General features: G+C 41.7%; 1 protein-coding gene across 3 annotated transcripts; it reads right to left on the minus strand.

Moving 5' to 3' along the window:
- Positions 1–991: 991 nt before the first annotated feature.
- Positions 992–17,365, minus strand: YPEL5 (yippee like 5). 3 transcript variants are annotated; one of them, XM_027033480.2, is made up of 3 exons: positions 17,230–17,365; positions 4,419–4,583; positions 992–2,909 (listed from the first exon to the last, which is right to left on the minus strand). In XM_027033480.2, exons 2-3 carry the CDS (start codon positions 4,557–4,559, stop codon positions 2,685–2,687), a joined length of 366 nt encoding a protein of 121 aa, XP_026889281.1. In that variant the 5' UTR covers positions 4,560–4,583; positions 17,230–17,365; the 3' UTR covers positions 992–2,684. The 3 variants fall into 3 exon arrangements, with proteins under 3 accessions (XP_026889281.1, XP_014919687.1, XP_026889282.1); XM_015064201.3 differs by lacking the exon at positions 17,230–17,365 and adding an exon at positions 16,157–16,745; XM_027033481.2 differs by lacking the exon at positions 17,230–17,365 and adding an exon at positions 14,279–14,506.
- Positions 17,366–18,217: the final 852 nt, after the last annotated feature.

The raw sequence follows: 18,217 nt of genomic DNA on the forward strand, positions 1-18,217 counted from the left end.
TAAAATTAAGAGGAAGGGTTCTGGGGGCGCCTGGGTGGCTCGGTCGGTTAAACGTCCAACTTCAGCTCAGGTCACCATCTTGCAGTTTGAGAGTTTGAGCCCCACGTCGGGCTGTGTTAATAGCTCAGAGCCCAGAGCCTGCTTCAAATTCTGTGTCTCTCTCTGCTCTTCCCCTACTCACATTCTGTCTCTTTCTCAAAAATAAACATTAAAAATTAAAAAAAAAAAAAAAAAAAGGATTCCGAAGTCTTCAAATATTAAAGCTTACTCTGTCCATCCCTCAGTGACCCACTGATTATGTGATATACTCCCCTGTATTTAGTCAACCTCATCCCAAAGCAAAATCCTTCCCATTAGTGCTTTCCCATCTCCAGTGAACAGTGTGTTTGCTTTTCCATAAACAATCCAATTCAACTGGATCTTCCACGTTGCTTTTTTATTTTTGCAAAGATTTTAAGAGGAAGACGGAAGACCTTGTTGTTCATTGTGGTACCTGCCAGTCGCTTAAGTTAATGTAGTGATGGGTCATTTTATTTGTTCATATACACTATAGTTCATCAGTGCCCGAGACAAAGTCATCTCACAGAAGTTAGTACTGGTAAATTCAGTATCTCCTGGTGGAGATTAGGTAAAGTTAAGCCAGAATCTCACTTTATCACTGCTAATTGAAGAAAGCCACAGCTACTCAAAGGTATGACATATGTGTTCACGTTAAAACTAAGACAAGATGAGGAGTGCCAGGGTGGCTCAGTCTGTTAGGCATCCGACTTTAGCTCAGGTCATGATCTCGCAGTTTGTGAATCTGAGCCCTGCATCGGGCTCTGTGCTGACAGCCCAGAGCCTGGAGCCTGCTTCTGATTCTGTGTCTCCCTCTCTCTCCCTCTGCCCCTCCCCCAACTCAAGCTCTGTCTCTCTCAAAAATAAAAAGTTTTTTTAAAACTAAGACGATTACTAGAGAAGGCTCAGTGGAAAATAAGTAATATTGCACCAATGCAAGACAAAATATACTTTATTGTGACAGCAAATGCTCATAGTGCTGCAGATAAGGCAGGCTAGCGGGGATGTGCATGTAATCCAAGGCCAGTATGGAAATGGATGGGAATGAAAGCTGGTTCTTAAAGCTTGAAGATTTATTCCACGGTGAAGGAAAGATCATTTGTGTCCACTTCTCTCAAATGCAGTATTATACACCTACTTCATCAGAGACCTATGCCTCTAACCAAAAGCCCGAAGGCAAAAAAGAGAAACTTAATCTTAACTGTACTCAGAAGTCACTTCTAATACCAATGACAGAAAGATTTTGCTAATTGAGGCAAATATCCTTTCTAGACAAAGACCTAGAGATTGAGCACGCAAACATCCATTCACACATTTTAAATAATTAGCCAATTTTAATGTTATTTATTCCACCAGAAACAAATACTAGAATATCTAGAAATAGTTTGGATAAAGAAACATTTATATTTTAATACTTCATAATGTTGTAAATTTGGGGCTAAAATAACACCCTGAGTCACATTTGATCCCTTTCTGCTTGAAAGGACCAAGTACAGTTTAAATTTCAATAGTTGAACTTCTGAGGGTAGATCTGAGAAAATAATGCTAATGACAGATCTAGTGCTTTGATGAAACTATTAGGTTCTACAGACTTGTCAAAATCAACACAAAACTGAGGACAGGCTGAAAACACTTTTTTGCAAAGCAGTAATTTTAGATAGGCTCCTTCATTTCTCCCCTTCTTTTAAAACAGATGCAGATGAAATGCTTTCTGCATGGATGCACAGACATTCCGTTCAACTCTTTTCTTAACGCAGTACTAGGAGTTTAAACAGTATGCTTTAAACAAAGTAATCTCTACACACTCAATTTAGCTTAAGAGATGAAAAGAAACACTACCAGGAAAATTACTTATCAAATACTCTGCTCTTTTAAAAGGTGTTTTTAAAAGCAACACAGGACCAAAAACATCCAACTATCACTTTATTTATATTACTATGCTTAAGTTACATGGAAAAGACAACCAAGCAGTTTTGCCCCATTTCAGGAAAAGTTTCCAATCAACACCAATTACGTGGTGACAAATAACTAGGACTGGTGACATCTTTGGGTCAAGACTGACAAGGAAGGATGGGCTCTGGTGCTACGGTTCATCTCCAACAAGAATATGGCACAATGGCCAGCACAAGCCATACTAACACTGAACCTTTAGCGCTGGTCACAAATTCGGATCTCTTCCCTGAAGCTAGCAAATCAAGTGAAATAACTGGGTTTAAAAAAAATTTTTTTTAAATGAAGCCCAAATAAGTTTAAAAACCATGCTCTTGACACATTTTTCCTTTCAAAATTTACATACAACACACTTTTTCACTCTAATAGCCCAGATTTTTTTCCTCACATAGCCCATCACGTAGCTGCAGATAGACTATTCTGCCTCAAGATGTAAACACAGGGGAAAAAAAATTAACAGCATCTGCATAATATTCTCTCTACACACTGCTGCTGGATGGAAAATTGAAAATTAAAAAAAAAAAAAAGAAAGAAAGAAAGGTTCCATCTTAGATTCTCACAACCTCTTGTTCCGCAGTTCATGAATCCGACCCTGATGCTAAGGTGACAGTGTATGTAAGTAGATTTTTGTTTTCAGTGAAGGAGACCTGGGAAGAGATGGAGTTAGCTCTTTTTCTTCAAGAGTTATCGGATGGTACATGCTCCTCAAAGCCCTCGCTCTCTCGCACTAGAGCGCGCTCCAGGATCACACGGCCCTCCTTATAGCGCTGGCTGTCTTCAGTGGCAAACTCATAGATCCATCCCAGTTTGCTATTGCAGTTCTTGCAGCTCACGTCTCGAACCATGTGGCGGCCAGTGAGCATGACCCGGTCTTGAACTTCACTGTACTGCAGGTTAACTACCTAAGAAACAGGGGAACACAAAATTGCAGAGCCATGTGAGTTGCTGGCCCAAAAAGCACACACTATTGTGGTTGATGCAATGACAGCAACTTGAGAAAAGCAAACAGCAGTTGTTACTTTAGTCAAACCTTCCCAAGGGCTATTTTTAGAAGCTGCTGGGAAAGGCAAATATCTGGAAATTGCACTGGACATCTAATGCAATCTTGAATTACTATACTATATACTAGTCCTAACCATATTATTCATATACACTAGTTACATTTCTGTGTTGCAGCGAAGAGTCCTCAACTTGGAGTCGTAAAATGTTGGTTTGGATCTAGCTGTCATCATTCACCATTCAACGAGGAGTTCAAATAAGGCTACCAATGTAAAATAACCTAGTATGCAACTTGTATTCCATAAAAAAGGTTTGCCAAATCTGTTTCTGGAAATACATTTTATATACAAACCGAAAAAGACACACTAAGCCAACTATAGATCATACATGGCAATACAGTTTTCAAGTGGATTCAAATAATCTGTGAAGAATTTCCAACGATTCTGACCATCCGAAAGTCCTCTACACTTTACTCTTCTGTAAATGGCCAGATAGTAAATATTTCTGGCTTTGAAGGCTATATGATCTTTGTTCTAACTATTTAGCTCTGCTGTTGTAGCACAAAAGCAGCCACAGGCAATACATAAATGAATGAATATGTCTGTGTTTCATTATTTACAAAAACAGGCAGCTGGCCTGCCATAGTGTACCAACTCCTGCTCCATCCCTAAAGAAAGGTCAAGGGGTATACACTATCAATTCTTTGAGAGAAAAGCTTATTTCTAAGTGGAACAGAGGGGTGTCCACAGGGGAAGTTTAGTTGACCTTTTAAGAGCAGTACCTTAGACTAGTTCTGTCTCTTAGCCTAAAAGATTTGGAAATTCAACTCTGCTAGTACACATTAGAGATTTCCAGGAGACAGAATCGGCTCAACCAATTTTAAAGCCAGCCAGAAATTAGAGAAGTGGGCAGACTAGTCATTAATTAGTAAATCGGTAAATGCTCTTCCCCTTGGCATGCCATAAGCCACAACATAATCAGAAGGATGACTGGTGAGCATAAATTAGAGCAAGGGAAGTTGGTTAGATGATCTTCATTCAGTTGCACTGTCAAGCTATGAAAGCTTAATGCAGCTATCCCCACATAAGGACAAATCAGTAACATGGGTGTAGTGGCATTTCTACATTCTTCCACAGTCCATGAAGTCACTACTAAATTCTTACACTGAATGTTTTCTAAAGCAATGGAGACTACCCTTCTTATTGTAACAGTCTTCAAACTTTCATGGTAAAAAACTCACATTCTAGTAATCCCTTCCTAAGGTCCCAAAGGTAAGCTAGTGGGCACTCATTTGAACATGCAGATTATAGCTCTCATTTCTGGTATCTCCAAACTCTGAGAGGTATTCTAGTACTGCTGTCAAATACATTCACTGAACCCACTTAGGAAATGGAACTGGTCTTCCCACCAACCTTGTTAAAAAGAAATGCTCTGCCAGTGGCGCCTGTGAACCGAGTAGAGATGAGTTCTGAGCGGTTGGTCAGGATTGTATCGCAGTTTGCACAAGAAAACAGACGGGTACCACCAATGTGATCAAGGAAAATTCTGCCCATTTTTATAGCTGAAGTTCTAAAAACCTAGGAGCAAATGGAAAAGCACAAGAAAGCATTATGATTTAAAAAAAAAAAAACTGCTGGTATCTACTTGGTGGGAGTCATTTATACATACATATATATGAGAACCATTTATTCATACATACATAAATTATATATATAAATAAAATATCTACTTTGTAGTAGTACTCCTTTGCAGCACTATTATGGGAAATAGTTGACTCTGTACTAAAGGATCCAAGGTTCATTCACTGAACAAATAAACAGGCAAACCAAGCTAAGAACCGTTTAGAAACAGTGAGCCAAGGAAGCAAACATGTTTAGGCGAGGCCAGAACAAGATCACTTCTCTCTTGGTTGGTATGAAAAACACAGGAAAAAGTGGAGTATCAAAAACTGAATAATGAGAAGCACAGGCAGAGATGTCAGAAAGGCTTAGGCTAAGTGTTAAGTACATTCTGAGTATGTATAATTTGAGGAAAGACTTGTGGGGCATGAGTGGGATGATTCCAAGAGTAGAAAAAGGGGTGATCAGAAAACGAGAAGAGGGGAGTCTTGGTCCAGAGCATGGGGTGGCTCCGGTCATCAGGTACCTCTACAACCATGGAGGGGTGATGGCATTAACATTAGGTTGGAGTCTGTGGAGCACTAGGTGCTTTACTTATTTCAAAATTGTCACAATAACTCTGTGAGGTTATCAGCCCCACTTCATAACTTATCCAAGGTTATTAAGTGATCAAAGGTTACACAGCTTTCAAGTACAGAAAACCATGACTGGAGTGCAGTTCACCCAACCTAAAGCCAAAATTCTTCCACTGCCCTGGCATATGGCTAGGAAAACAAGAACAGAGAAGAAGAGAAAGAGAAGCCATTATTACATAACTTATGTTTAAGAAATCACACTGATTCAATATATCACGGAAGGGCTGAAACATTGGGGGGATGGGGGGGGAGCTTTGAATCCAAATTCCAAAACAAGAATAATCACACTTCAGGATTTCAAAAGTTAGAGAGTGAATATATGCAACTCCTTCAATTTACAGCAATTAATCTCCTTAAACGCTATTTTTTAAAGATCTAGATATAGTCAAGAATACACAACAGCTCTCATTAAAAAAAGAATTTATTCCCAGTGTGGCTTTCAGCTCCTGTGTTTTAAATATTTGTATTACATATATTTTAAATGGCATGCAGAGTTGCTATAGCTGCCACTATGAAAAATAATCTACAATTTATGTTTGTAGTAAGAATCCACTGTCATTTTAAATTTGGGGAAATTTCATTACAAATTAAAAATTCCATTCCTTCTTACATCTGTGAACTTCTTCTTTAGTTATTAGGTGGTCCTAAGGTCATCAGAAAAGTCATTATCACAAAGATCATTATGACTTCCATTAAATATTTTGATATGAAAGTTTAAGAAGAATGAAAAACAAATGGTAAATACAATTAAAATCTGTGGCTAGTGAAAGGAAAACCACTTCACTTTAAGCAAACATGCCAATGAATAAACCCTGGGTGAAAATGACACCACTTAAGAAATGGTATTTAACTTTTTGATTACATTTTTGCAAAATGACAACAGAAGGTAAAACTATCGTTTCAGCCTTTAAAATGATAGCTTTCCCTTTTCCAAAGGCTTAAGAACACAGTATTTGTTACATAAAGGTCAGAGGTTGCAAATTTGAGGCCTGCAGGCCGAACTCGTTTGGTGGCAAAAGGGACACAGCAGTGAACAAGACAGGCAACCCTTTCCTTACAAAACACATGTCCACTGTGGACATGCTTAATGTGGTCCACACAATTTATTAATAAAAAACAGCTGGGTCACCATTTAAGACTTGAGAGATTTCTAACGATAGAGCCTGTATTTTTTTTTTTTTTTAAACAATGGGGAGATTTGGCACATGGGCACCTGTTCTCATAAGGCAACAATGACTAGAGTTGAGTGGTAGCTGCAACTCCCCTGAGATCATTCTGTCTGCTCAATCACCACTTTGCATCACATAATTACTTCCCCTGTAAGACATCGGAGTGTATGACTCTTCACATAACCAAAGCATGCAACGGCTTGTGAGCAGGTGATCTGGGTCATGTTTCTTAATACCAGTCATCTACAGAAAGTAATCAACAGCAAAGTTTCCTGTCCTACGTCTTAAGACACAGTGCTGGGATTCTGTATTTCTCTGAAAACTAGTATTTGTGCAGTTCACCCCCCTGCTTGGGCTTCTGGGACTCACTACTTTAAGGCCAATTTTTCTCCAAACTTTTAAATATAATATTCATAGTGTAACTTATTTCAACCATAATACAGAAGTATCTAGATGTTTTTGAATTGGCCATGGCAGACACAATGCTGTTGTGGAAAATGTACTGGGCTTCAAAACGAACTCTGCCTATACCCTACATCATTCTATCTTTGATTCAAAATTACAATATAGCTTGACCATTTGCTACTGGCCCTTTATCCTAAATGGGGTAAAGAGATTTAATATGCTTTCTCTTCCCTGCTTCAAATTCAGTCTATTTTTTACTTTTACCCAAGTATTTTTACTGGATTCAATTATATGATTCATTACCAAAACCAAAAATATCTGTGCAGAGTCACTATTTCTAGTTGTGGTTTCCATTTATAGAGTACTATATATGTACACAAAACTGTAAAATGTAGTTCTTATTTGCCAAAAAAGCTAAGTTGGAATGCCATGGAATCTAGCAAAAACCAGCAAAACATCCTTTTCTGTCAAAAGTCTTTAGGAAGTAGAAAAACCTGTGCAGGGGAGGGTCATCAGGTTCTAGGTGTTAAGCCTTAGCGTTGCAGGGCTAGGAACAACCTACTACTGACACACTATCCAAATTCTCAAGAGGCTGGTATCAATCACAACGCCACTTTATTATTTAAGGAGGAAGGTCATTAAAAAGCTAAGACGTAACACCTGAATCAGGCTTCTTGGGATCTGGGGAATATATTAAACTCTGCCTTACACCTAGTAATTACTTAGCGTCTACACTGCATGGGACACTGCACTTGGTACTTTACATACCACATTTAATCTTGACTTTTCTTAACTAGGAATTTGTCACCCTCCTAGTTAGAGGAAGAAATAAAGTCCTGACACTGGCCAAGCTGGGGCCTGAATGAAACCTTGCCCCAGTTCTTTTGACTCTTTATTCTCTAGTGACCACTGGGCTGCCAGATTCAGATTTACCATGTACCCTTCCTGCCACCATGCTGATCCCTCCTAGATTTCCTTTCTTGGTTGGTGGCCAATTCAAATGACACACTCTCCTAAATGAGAAACCCTGGCAACTTCTTAGAAAAATTGCAAAACCAACAGTACTTCCTAAATCACTTTTGGAGGTCTTTCCTCCTTCCCCATCAATGTCTTAATTCAAATTCTCATCCCTCCTAGATAAACCTCTTGTGGCTAGGGACTGTGTTATTATCAAATGCAACATACATTCACGGGTGTCACCATACTTGTGCTAAACTTAATAGCACTACAAAAATAAGGTCAAAGGCATGTGCTTTAGCCATCTCTAAGAGCTCAAATAGATTACTCCTTCACAAACTTTGAAACTTTTTGTCTGACAGCATATAGCTAATTCTTTTAAGAACCACCCCCCCAGATTTTTAAAGGAATAAATTACACACCATAAAATCTAGCCACTGTAAGTGTACAACTGAATGATTTTTAGTAAATTTATAAAGTTATGCCACCACTGCATATCACCACAAACCAGCGTTAGAATATTTCTATCCCCTCCCCCAAATTCCCACAAGCCCCTCTTCAATCACAGGCAATCACTGATCTATTTTCTGGTTTTATGTTCAAAATATTTCCCAGATATGCTAAGTCCCTTGCTTAGACTTAGAAGAGTCCCCAAAACCCTTCAGCCACATATTTAAAAAAAACCTTAAAACTGAGCTTTCATAGATGACTAACAAAGATTTCTGTGTCAACTGTAGGGACACTTTATCGTATCTTAACTAGTAAAATGCACACTTTGGTCTCTGTCAGTGTTGAAGTTCAAGTTTATAACCAAAACTAAGGTCAAATGCATCACAGCTAAAGCTTTAAGATGTGTTCTTTCTTTTTAACATTTCAAGCAAAACACAATTTTAATAAGTACTACTCCCCCAGATAATTTAATAAATAAGGTCTCTTTGGTACTCCTTTTCTTAGTTCCAGGTTATTAAAATCCTTAAAAGCTTGAAAGAACTACCAAACGTGGTTGTTTATTGGTAGGCTATTATCAGTTTAACTGAAGTTACTGGAAACTGAGAAGCCAAGTTGAAAATACAAGTGAAATTCATAGATGATCTATACATCACATTTTAGTAACTGTTTCAATTTCCTTCCCCTTGAATAGCACATTTAGCTACTTAAAATTTCCATTTTCTATTTTAATAGGAGACCCTAGTGAAGCAATCACATTTTTAGAAACTATACCTTTTTAACAGAATTTTTAAAAATTTACACGATTTACAGAACTTGTAAGAGAAAAAAAAAAAGGTTTTTTTCTCTTTGAAAAATCCATGAAAGACATCTCCAGGAATGGATTACAAGTGACTCTTGAACAAACTGGGGGAGAGGGGGATGGTCAGGGATGCCAACCCCCGCCCCCACCTTGCACAGTTGAAAATCTGCAAATAACCAAGACTCCCCCCAAAACTTAATAGTCTATTGTTGACCAGAAGCCTACGGACAACATAAACATAACATAAACCACAGCCAATAACATAAGCATCAAATAACACCTTTTCTATATTAGATGTATTACATACTGTATTCTTACAATAGAGAACATTAAGAAAACTATGAAAAAATACATCGACAGTATTTATTGAAAAAAATGCACGTATAAGCAGACTCATCAGTTTAAACTTGTGTTGCTCAAGGTCAACTATGTTAAAAATTAGACAATATGGGGGTGCCTGGGTGGCTCAGTTGCTTAAGTGCCCTACTCTGGATTTTGGCTCAGGTCACGACCTCACAGCTGCAAGCACAGAGCCTGCCTGGGATTCTCTCTCTCTCCCCGCTGCCCACACATACTCTAAAATAAATAAACTTAACGTGTTAGACAATATAGACTATGTAATTTCCTAGTTTGAGGCCAAGTCAATAAAATATCTTCCTAAAAATGGCTATTTTTAGGTCAGATTTAAGTTTTGTTTTTAGCAGTTTTAGGTTCACAGCAAAACAAGGCAAGATTTTTGTCTTTCAGAAATGTGTGAAAGGCAGGTTTTGTATGGATAGAAGTTTTCAGCCCCTTTGGAGATGTACCAAGGAGTGCAATTGCTGGATTGTATGGTAGGTTTAGTTTTGTAAGAAACCACTGTGTCTTCCATTTTATATTCCTACCAGCAAGGAATCAAAGTTCCTATTGCTCTACACATCCTTGCCAGCATTTGGTATTGTCAGGGTTCAGGGTTTTGACCATTTTAATAGGGGCGTATTGGTATCTCGTTGTTGTTTTAATTTGCATTTCCCTAATGACATATGACATGGAGCAGCTTTTCATATGCTATTTGCCGTTTTTCAATCAGGTTGTTTTCTTTTTGTTCAGTTTTTAACAGTTCTTGGTATGTTTTGGAGAAATCCTTTATCAGAAGTCTTTGGCAAATATTTGCTCCCAATCTGTGGCTTATCCTCTTACTCTCTTGACATCTTTTGCACAGAAGTTTTTAATTTTAATGAGTTCCAGGTAATCAATTATTTCTTTCATGGATCATGCCTTTGGTGTTGTATTTAAAAAGTCACTGCCGGGGCGCCTGGGTGGCGCAGTCGGTTAAGCGTCCGACTTCAGCCAGGTCACGATCTTGCGGTCCGTGAGTTCGAGCCCCGCGTCAGGCTCTGGGCGGATGGCTCGGAGCCTGGAGCCTGTTTCCGATTCTGTGTCTCCCTCTCTCTCTGCCCCTCCCCCGTTCATGCTCTGTCTCTGTCCCAAAAAAATAAAAACGTTGAAAAAAAAAATTAAAAAGTCACTGCCATATGCAATACCATCTAGATTTTCTCCTATGTTATCTTCTGTGAGTTTTATAGTTTTGCCTTTTACATTTAGGTCTGTGACTGATTTTGAGTTAATTTTTGTGAATGCGTGTACAGTCTGGGTCTAGATTTTTTTTTTGCATGTGGGGGTCCGGTTGTTTTAGCACCATTTATTGAAAATACTATCTTTGCTCTGCTGTATTGCCTTTGCTGCTGTGTCAAATATCAGCTGACGATCTTTACATGGATCTATTCCTGGGCTCTCTATTCTTTCCCACTGATCTATTTGTCTATTCTTTGGTCAATACCATACTGTCTTGATTACTGTAGCTTCATATTAAGTCTTAAAGTCAAGTAGTGTCAGTGTTCTGACTTTATTCTTTTCCTTCAATATTGTCTTGGCTAGTCTTTTGCCTCCTTATAGAAACTTTAGAATCCATTTGTTGATATTCACAAAGGAACTTGTTGGGATTGGGATTGCATTGACTCTAAAGTTGGGAAGAACTGGTATCTTGACAACATGGACTCTCTCCATTTATTTCATTCTTGATTTCATTCATCAGAGTTTTGTATTTTCCCTCATACAGATCTTGTCACATTTTGTTAGATTTATACCTAAGTATTTATTTTGGGGTACTAAATACTATTGTTCTTAATGTCAAATTCCACTTGTTCACAGCACATTTCTACACATACATATATATAAATCAGTAACAAATATGGTGTCCTGTTGGTTAGTCTGGCTCATTGCTACATACTTTCCTTAAAAACAGGGGTCAGGCCCTCAGCTGCAGCAACTTCTTACTCGACACATCTCTGAAGGCAAGGGAAATAAATGCAAAAATGAACTACTGGGACCTCATCAAGATAAAAAGCTTCTGTACCGCAAAGGAAACCATCAACAAAACTAAAAGGCAACAGAATGGGAGAAGATATTTGCAAATGACTTATCAGAAAGGGTTAGTACCCAAAATCTATAAAGAACTTACCAAACTTAACACCCAAAAAAACCAAATAATCTAGTGAAGAAATGGGCAGAAGACATGAACAGACACTTCCAAAGAAGACATCCAGATGACCAACAGACACATGAGAAGATGCTCAACATCACTCATCATCAGGGAAATACAAATCAAAACCACACTGAGATACCACCTCACACAGGTCAGAGTGGCCAAAATCAACAACTCAGGAAACAGATGTTGGCAAGGATGTGGAGAAACAGGAGCCCTCTTGGCACTGTTGGTGGGAATGCAAACTGGTGTAGCTGCTCTGGAAGATAGTATGGAGGTTCCTCAAAAAATTAAAAAGAGAGCTACCCTATGACCCAACAATAGCACTACTAGGAATTATCCAAAGGATACAGGAGTGGTGATTCATAGGGGCACATGTACCCCAATGTTTATAGCAACCTTTCAACAATAGCCAAGTCATGGAAAGCCCAAATGTCCACCAACTGATGAGTGGGTAAAGAACATGTGGTATGTGTGTATATGTGTGTGTGTGTGTATATATATACACACACACACACACTGGAATACTACTTGGCAATGAGACAGAATGAAATTCTGCCATTTGCAAAAATGTGGATGGAACTGTAGGGTATTATGTGAAGTGAAATAAGTCAGTCAGAGAAAGACAGATACCCTATCATTTAACTCATATGTGTAACCTGAGAAACTTAACAGAAGACCATGGGGAAAGAAGGGGAAAAAATAGTTTCAAACAGAGTGGGAGGGACGCAAACCCATACGAGACTCTTACATACAGAGAACTGAGGGTTGATGGGGGGTGGGGAGAGGGGAAAATGGGTGATGGGCATCGAGGAGAGCACTTGTCGGGATGAGCACTGGGTGTTGTATATAAGAGATGAATCACAGGAATCTACCCCCGAAACCAAGAGCACACTGTATATAACGTATGTCAGCTAACTGGACAATAAATTATACTAAAAAAATAGTAACAAAAAATAAAACGTAAAAGAAAACAACCAAAAAAAAAAAACCAAAAACCCCAACCAAACAAACAAAAAACAGGGGTCAGGCAACTAAGGCCAGTGGGCAAAATTCAGCTCACCACTTGTTTTTATACCACCCACAAACTAAGGATGGTTTTCACAATTTAAATGGTAAGAAAAAAACAGAAAAATAATCAAAAGATTATTTTGTGACACATGAGAACTACGAAACATTCAAACTTTAATGTCCATAAATAAAGTTTTATTGGGACATAATCACGCACATTTGCTTATACTTGACAGCTGTCTCACCCCAACAGCAGAATTTGAACAGTTATGGCTGAAACCTTATGGCTTGTAAAATTCCAATATTCACTATCTGGCCCCTGACAGAAGGTGTGCTGACCACTGTTAAAAACTCCTTCAGATGGCGAACAGGGTTTTTCACTTAGAAAGCAGATAGTCTTTTTTAATTAAAAAAAAAAAAAAAAAAAGTAAACTTAGTTGCCACTCAGGGTTAAGGATCAACAGGAGTACCAGACAAGATCAATTTTATCCTGCTCCCCTTTTCTTCAGATTTTTCTAGCTAAAATCTTTAACTTTCTATAATCAGATTAGCTCTAAAAAGATTACAAAAATAAATAATATATTCCTAGCTGCTGCCTTCTTCTCTCCCATTTCCAGGATTTAAATAACGTGGCCCAGATATTTGAATTCTGGAGTCAGACAGCCTGGGTTCACATCTCAGCTCTGCCCCTTGTAAGCTGTGTAAACTTTGGATAAGGTATCTTCTGCTTCTTCAGCTGTGAAACGGAGACAGCATTACCCATCTCTGAGTTGTGACAATTAAATGGAGAGAATACATTAGGAGAACAGTGCCTGGCACATCATAAATGTTAAACAAAGGAACAAAGGTAAATGCAGTAAAACTAGATTTCCTTCTTCCACATTCCCCACCCCAACTTCCCCTTCCTATTAAAGAGGAGAAATCAAAACACAGACTATGAAACAAACAACTGGCTTCATCTCCTGTTCATCACTGCAAAGCTAAGTGATGAGGTGACAGAAATTAAAAGCAGAAGGAAAGTTAGAAACCTTGTGAAGCATCTCAAATTCTCAGTGTCACAGTTCCAGGTCTTAAAATAGGTACACGCCCTCCCTGTGGTTAATAATCCAGTTAGGATCCAACCCTGGCAGGCAGAATTCAGCAAAGAAAGCATTTTACTGTCCAACCCTAAAAACTCCAGAGGGAATAGTAAGCACTGATGAGTCTCTAAGGATCCACTGACGGGAAAACCCCCCATTCACAGATAAGATTCTTCCTCAGTAGAGAGATTAGTTTCTTAGGGCATTTCCACAGACCACAGACCACACAATACTGGGACTCCACCTATTGCTGGGCCAGTAAGAGGGGCTTTTCCAATGCCAGAAGATGGTTGGCAAATACAAGGTACAAGGACTCTCTCCAGCAGGGAATGGTGTAGGAGCCCAGTACAGAAAGGGCTGAAGAAATCTGCCCTTTTAGAGGAGACTGTGTTTTGCAATAGTTCTGGTAAAATGAAAACATGCTGGAGCATGTTTATCTACTTTTCAGTCTCTCCCGTCTCCAAAACAAAGGAACAAAATCTAAAGACTTTAATGCTGTTATCTCATCAACTATTTTCATACTGATTTGTGATGGAATTCTACTTAAAAACTACAAGGGAGAAAATACGTTAATTCATAATGTATCATAAAATCAATTTACCAATTTTGGTGCAAAATATTTACCAAGCCAAGGCTTCAGGGACAAAAGCAAGCTGTGTTTTCCTCTTGTTAATTCTCTTGCGACACCCGATCAGTTTTCTTTACTGTGTCAAATGATGTTCTAGTGGTGGAATCAGCTCTTCAACTGACAGTAACTTCACTATTTTTGTTCCCGTCCTTCAAATAATGCCTTTGTTGTTGTTGAATGTTTTCCAGGTTTACTATATTTCTATAATACGTATTTAGTCATCACTAGAAAATAGGAGTAGTCATGTAACTCAGTGAGTCAGCTAAACAATCTGAGTTGGTAATCTCCCCAAAACACCCACTGGCAAGACAAATTCAAGATCTCTCCTTTGTTGTGATGCAATACCATGAGTCAAAAAAGCCTCTTATTGGATACACTAGAGTATAAATTAACTGTCTGGTTTCCTGATTCAGGTGTCAAGTAGCAAGTTCATGTCATAGCTAAGGTTCAGTTCCTACATTACCCAGCCATTACTACACAGGATTACCAGAGAAACAGATGATTTCTACAGCCATTCAGGCTCTATAAAACCTAAAGTGATATTCTTGGTGCAAATATACTTAGGACTATGTTCATATGTCATGAATATATTTAGAACTAACTTTCACATCTTGTGAACATATTTAGGACTGTTAGGCCTGTATTGGAGGGTACTGTCTAATTTAACATCTTTTTAGACTTATTTTGGTTTTATTTCCCTTTGCTTTTTAATGGTTTCTAAACCTTTTTCTCTCTCCTACCACTTAAGTAGAACAAAAGGCAAGTAAGTCTAGGGAAAAGTCCTTGATAATCCAGACATGTGGTTTAGAAACCACATGTATGTTACCAACCTTACTTTTCTAAAAATCCAACTTCCTTAGTTCCCCTGTACAGAACTAAATAGTTTACTTGAGCACATTTTATCATCTCCCTCTCTCATAGAGAAGATGGTTGCTAGAGATAAACTTCAAAAACAAGTCAACCAGTAGGCCTGCATTGGGCACTGAGCTGGGTGGGAGTATGATAAAGGTAGACATCAGTCTTTCCCAGGAAGTACATTCTACCTGGTGTTCCAGTACCTACCCAGAAAGATAATGGGAGATGGAAAATTCACTGTGTGCCAAATTCCACCAGCTCCACCTTCTCACTATTTGTAAATGGTCCAGGCCTATATTTCCTTCTAGGCCTGGATGTCCCCCAAAGACTCCCATTTTCCAGGTCGGGGCAATACCGGTCCAGTTCGAAATGCTTCCTACTTGACTCTTACCCATTTTTTTCACTGCCCCGGTTTTTCAACCTCTATAACACTTATTTCGTATTTGACTGACGTTTAAGTTTATATGGTTACTCAATTTCATTTGTTCATGACTTTTTACTAAGTTACAGGCTTCTAGAGAAAAGACCATGAGTTCTTGGTAATTTCCATCTTATCTAATACAGTACATATATGCCATAAACTTTCAGGAAGAGAATACACTTAGACACTTCATATCTGGCACAAATATCTACCCAGGAAACACTTCATGTATTTTGGTTCACCTGTGTGCGAATTCGGCTGCAACACTGTATGCGCGGCTACGCAAAGTGAGCTAATATCCTATTACCGCCCCCCCCCCGCCCCCCAGTTACTTCACCAGCAAGGCTAATTTTCCAAAAACACAAGGTTAGCTAGCCTGAGGTTACTTCAGGTTTTCCATCTGTCAGAGAGACCTGGAATAAAAATCCTTAGATTACCAACAAGGCCCTGTAAACAGAAAAAGTTTAAAAATAAATGAGGTGTACACCTTCCCAGCCTCTCCCTTGAAGGGGGGGGATTAATAAGAGTCAGGATTAAACAGATCTTTGTAGCAGTTCCGTTTTCCAACTCCCGCTGTTCATAATACTCATTGTCTTACCTAGCTGCCTAAAATAAAGGAGCTGCGAGAGCACGCCCACCCTCCAGCCGGCGGCAGGGGCGGAGAATGGAACCGGGAGGAAGGGCGCGGCCCCCTCCGCCGGCTGCCGGCGACCGAGCGACCCGCCAGCCGCCTGCGGCCCCAGCTGGCCCCAGCTGATTGTGGGCACGTGACGCCGCGGGCCAATCGGGAGGGGCCGACCGAGCGAGGCGGCCTCCTCCCGCACCACAAACACGGGCCGGAAACAGCTGAGCGGGCGGCGGCGCGGGGTCCCGGCCGGCCCGCCGCAGCCCGGGACGCCCGACGGCCGCCCAACAGTCCCACCCCGCCCTCCCCCAACCCGGCGGGGCCACACGCTCGTTCCTGGGGCCAGCCAGCGAGCTGCAGGGCAGGGTGGCCGGCAGTCACCCGGGGGGGCAGACACAAAGCCAACGAGGCCCCCCGCCCGTGCCTAGTGCGGGGCAGCCGGGACAGCGGCCCTTTTTAAAGACGACCCCCACCCGTTGCTCAGCAGAGCTCGGACTTCACTTCGACGCCGGGGGCGCGGCGAGGCTGCAGAAGAGCAGGCCTCCCGACGACCGCGGCGGCGCGGAACCCCGGCGCGCCGCCGACACTGCGGCGGGGACGCGGCCCGTGGGGGCGGGGCAGCCGGGGCGGGGGAGGTTGCCGGCCAAACTGCCCGCGGAAGGGCCTCCCAGGCTGCGCCGCGGGTACTGGCCAGGCGAGAGACTGCGGCAGGAGGGCGCGGGCGCCGAGCGGAGGGGTCGCGGCTGTTGCGGGAGCGCCGGTCGCCCCGGCTGCGCGGCGGGGGCGGGCCGACGGCGGCCGCCGCGCCTGGGCCTCACAAAGAGGAAACAGCCCAGCCCGTCTACCCGCAGCCCCGGCGCCGGGACCCGCCCAGAGGGGTCTAAGGCGGCCGCGCTGGGACCCCAGGGGGAGCGCGGCGAGAAAGAGGCACTTCCTGCCAGGGTCCCCCGCCCCGGGCCGATTCCCGAGTGCTTCGAAGCCGTCGACCTGGAGGGCTCCTCAGCCTCCACCGGGCTCCGAGCCCGGCCCCCGCCAACCGCACTCACCCCGAGCGGCTGTGAGATCCGCGGCCGCCGGCGGTTCTTCGCTCCTCAACTGGGATGAAGCCCCTCGGCCACCCGAGTCTCCAGGTTTAGTCAGGCCCTGGCCTTGGCCCCGCCTCTCCCTGGTTGGGCCTCAGCGTCAATCACTCGGCGTAGCTCCGCCCCTCGAACAGTGGGCTCTCCCAGTTGGCCCAGAATGCCCTTCATTTCTAGGCCCCGCCCTCATTCCCGGCACCCTGCCCCTTCCGCTGGGCCCCGCCCCTTTTCTGGTTCACCCTCCCCCACTCCCTCACCCCTCCGCGGCGCTGCCCACCCCTCCCAGAAGCCGCAGATCCTGAGCCAGCTCCCGCAGCTCGCCCCGCCCCTGACTCTACTCCTCGTACTCGTGCAGCCAATCAAAGAGGCTAACTCTGCCCCTTCTCGGGAAGAGGCCAATGTGAAGAGACTTAGGATCCACCTCCTTCCCAGCTGAGAGCACACAACACAGCATCCACGTGAGTCAGCTTCTTAAAGGAGAAGGCTCAGCTTTCTAATTGCGGCAGCTGTAGGACATCGCGCGTCATCGGCGTCACCAGGTGGTAGCTAAGGCCTAGCTTTTTGAGGCCCAGTAATGACAAATGAAAACAACAGGCTGTTTTTCTAGGCAAAGGAGGTACCTAGATAGTTAAAACGTACCGTGTAATTAATTTCCTTGAGACTGCTTACTCTAGTCACTCCTTATAGAGCGCCACCATTTACTTACAAAACCCAAACCCTTTGAATCCCAGCATATAGGAAATCCTGAAGAACATCCATGGAAAACGGCATTTTTCAAGTGTGCTCGACTTAATTTACAACTCTCTGAGTTTTCTCTTGGTAGTGGAAGTGATTTTCAAGAAGATGAGAAAATTCAGAATCTTTTACATGGAGATTGTCTGCCTATGAAAGTCTGAGGTTTGTTGAAAAGGGTAGCTGTTCCCATAACCATCATGAACACTTGAGATAGAAGGCT

Source organism: Acinonyx jubatus, chromosome A3 (assembly GCF_027475565.1).
Source record: "Acinonyx jubatus isolate Ajub_Pintada_27869175 chromosome A3, VMU_Ajub_asm_v1.0, whole genome shotgun sequence".
Classification (NCBI taxonomy): domain Eukaryota; kingdom Metazoa; phylum Chordata; class Mammalia; order Carnivora; family Felidae; genus Acinonyx; species Acinonyx jubatus.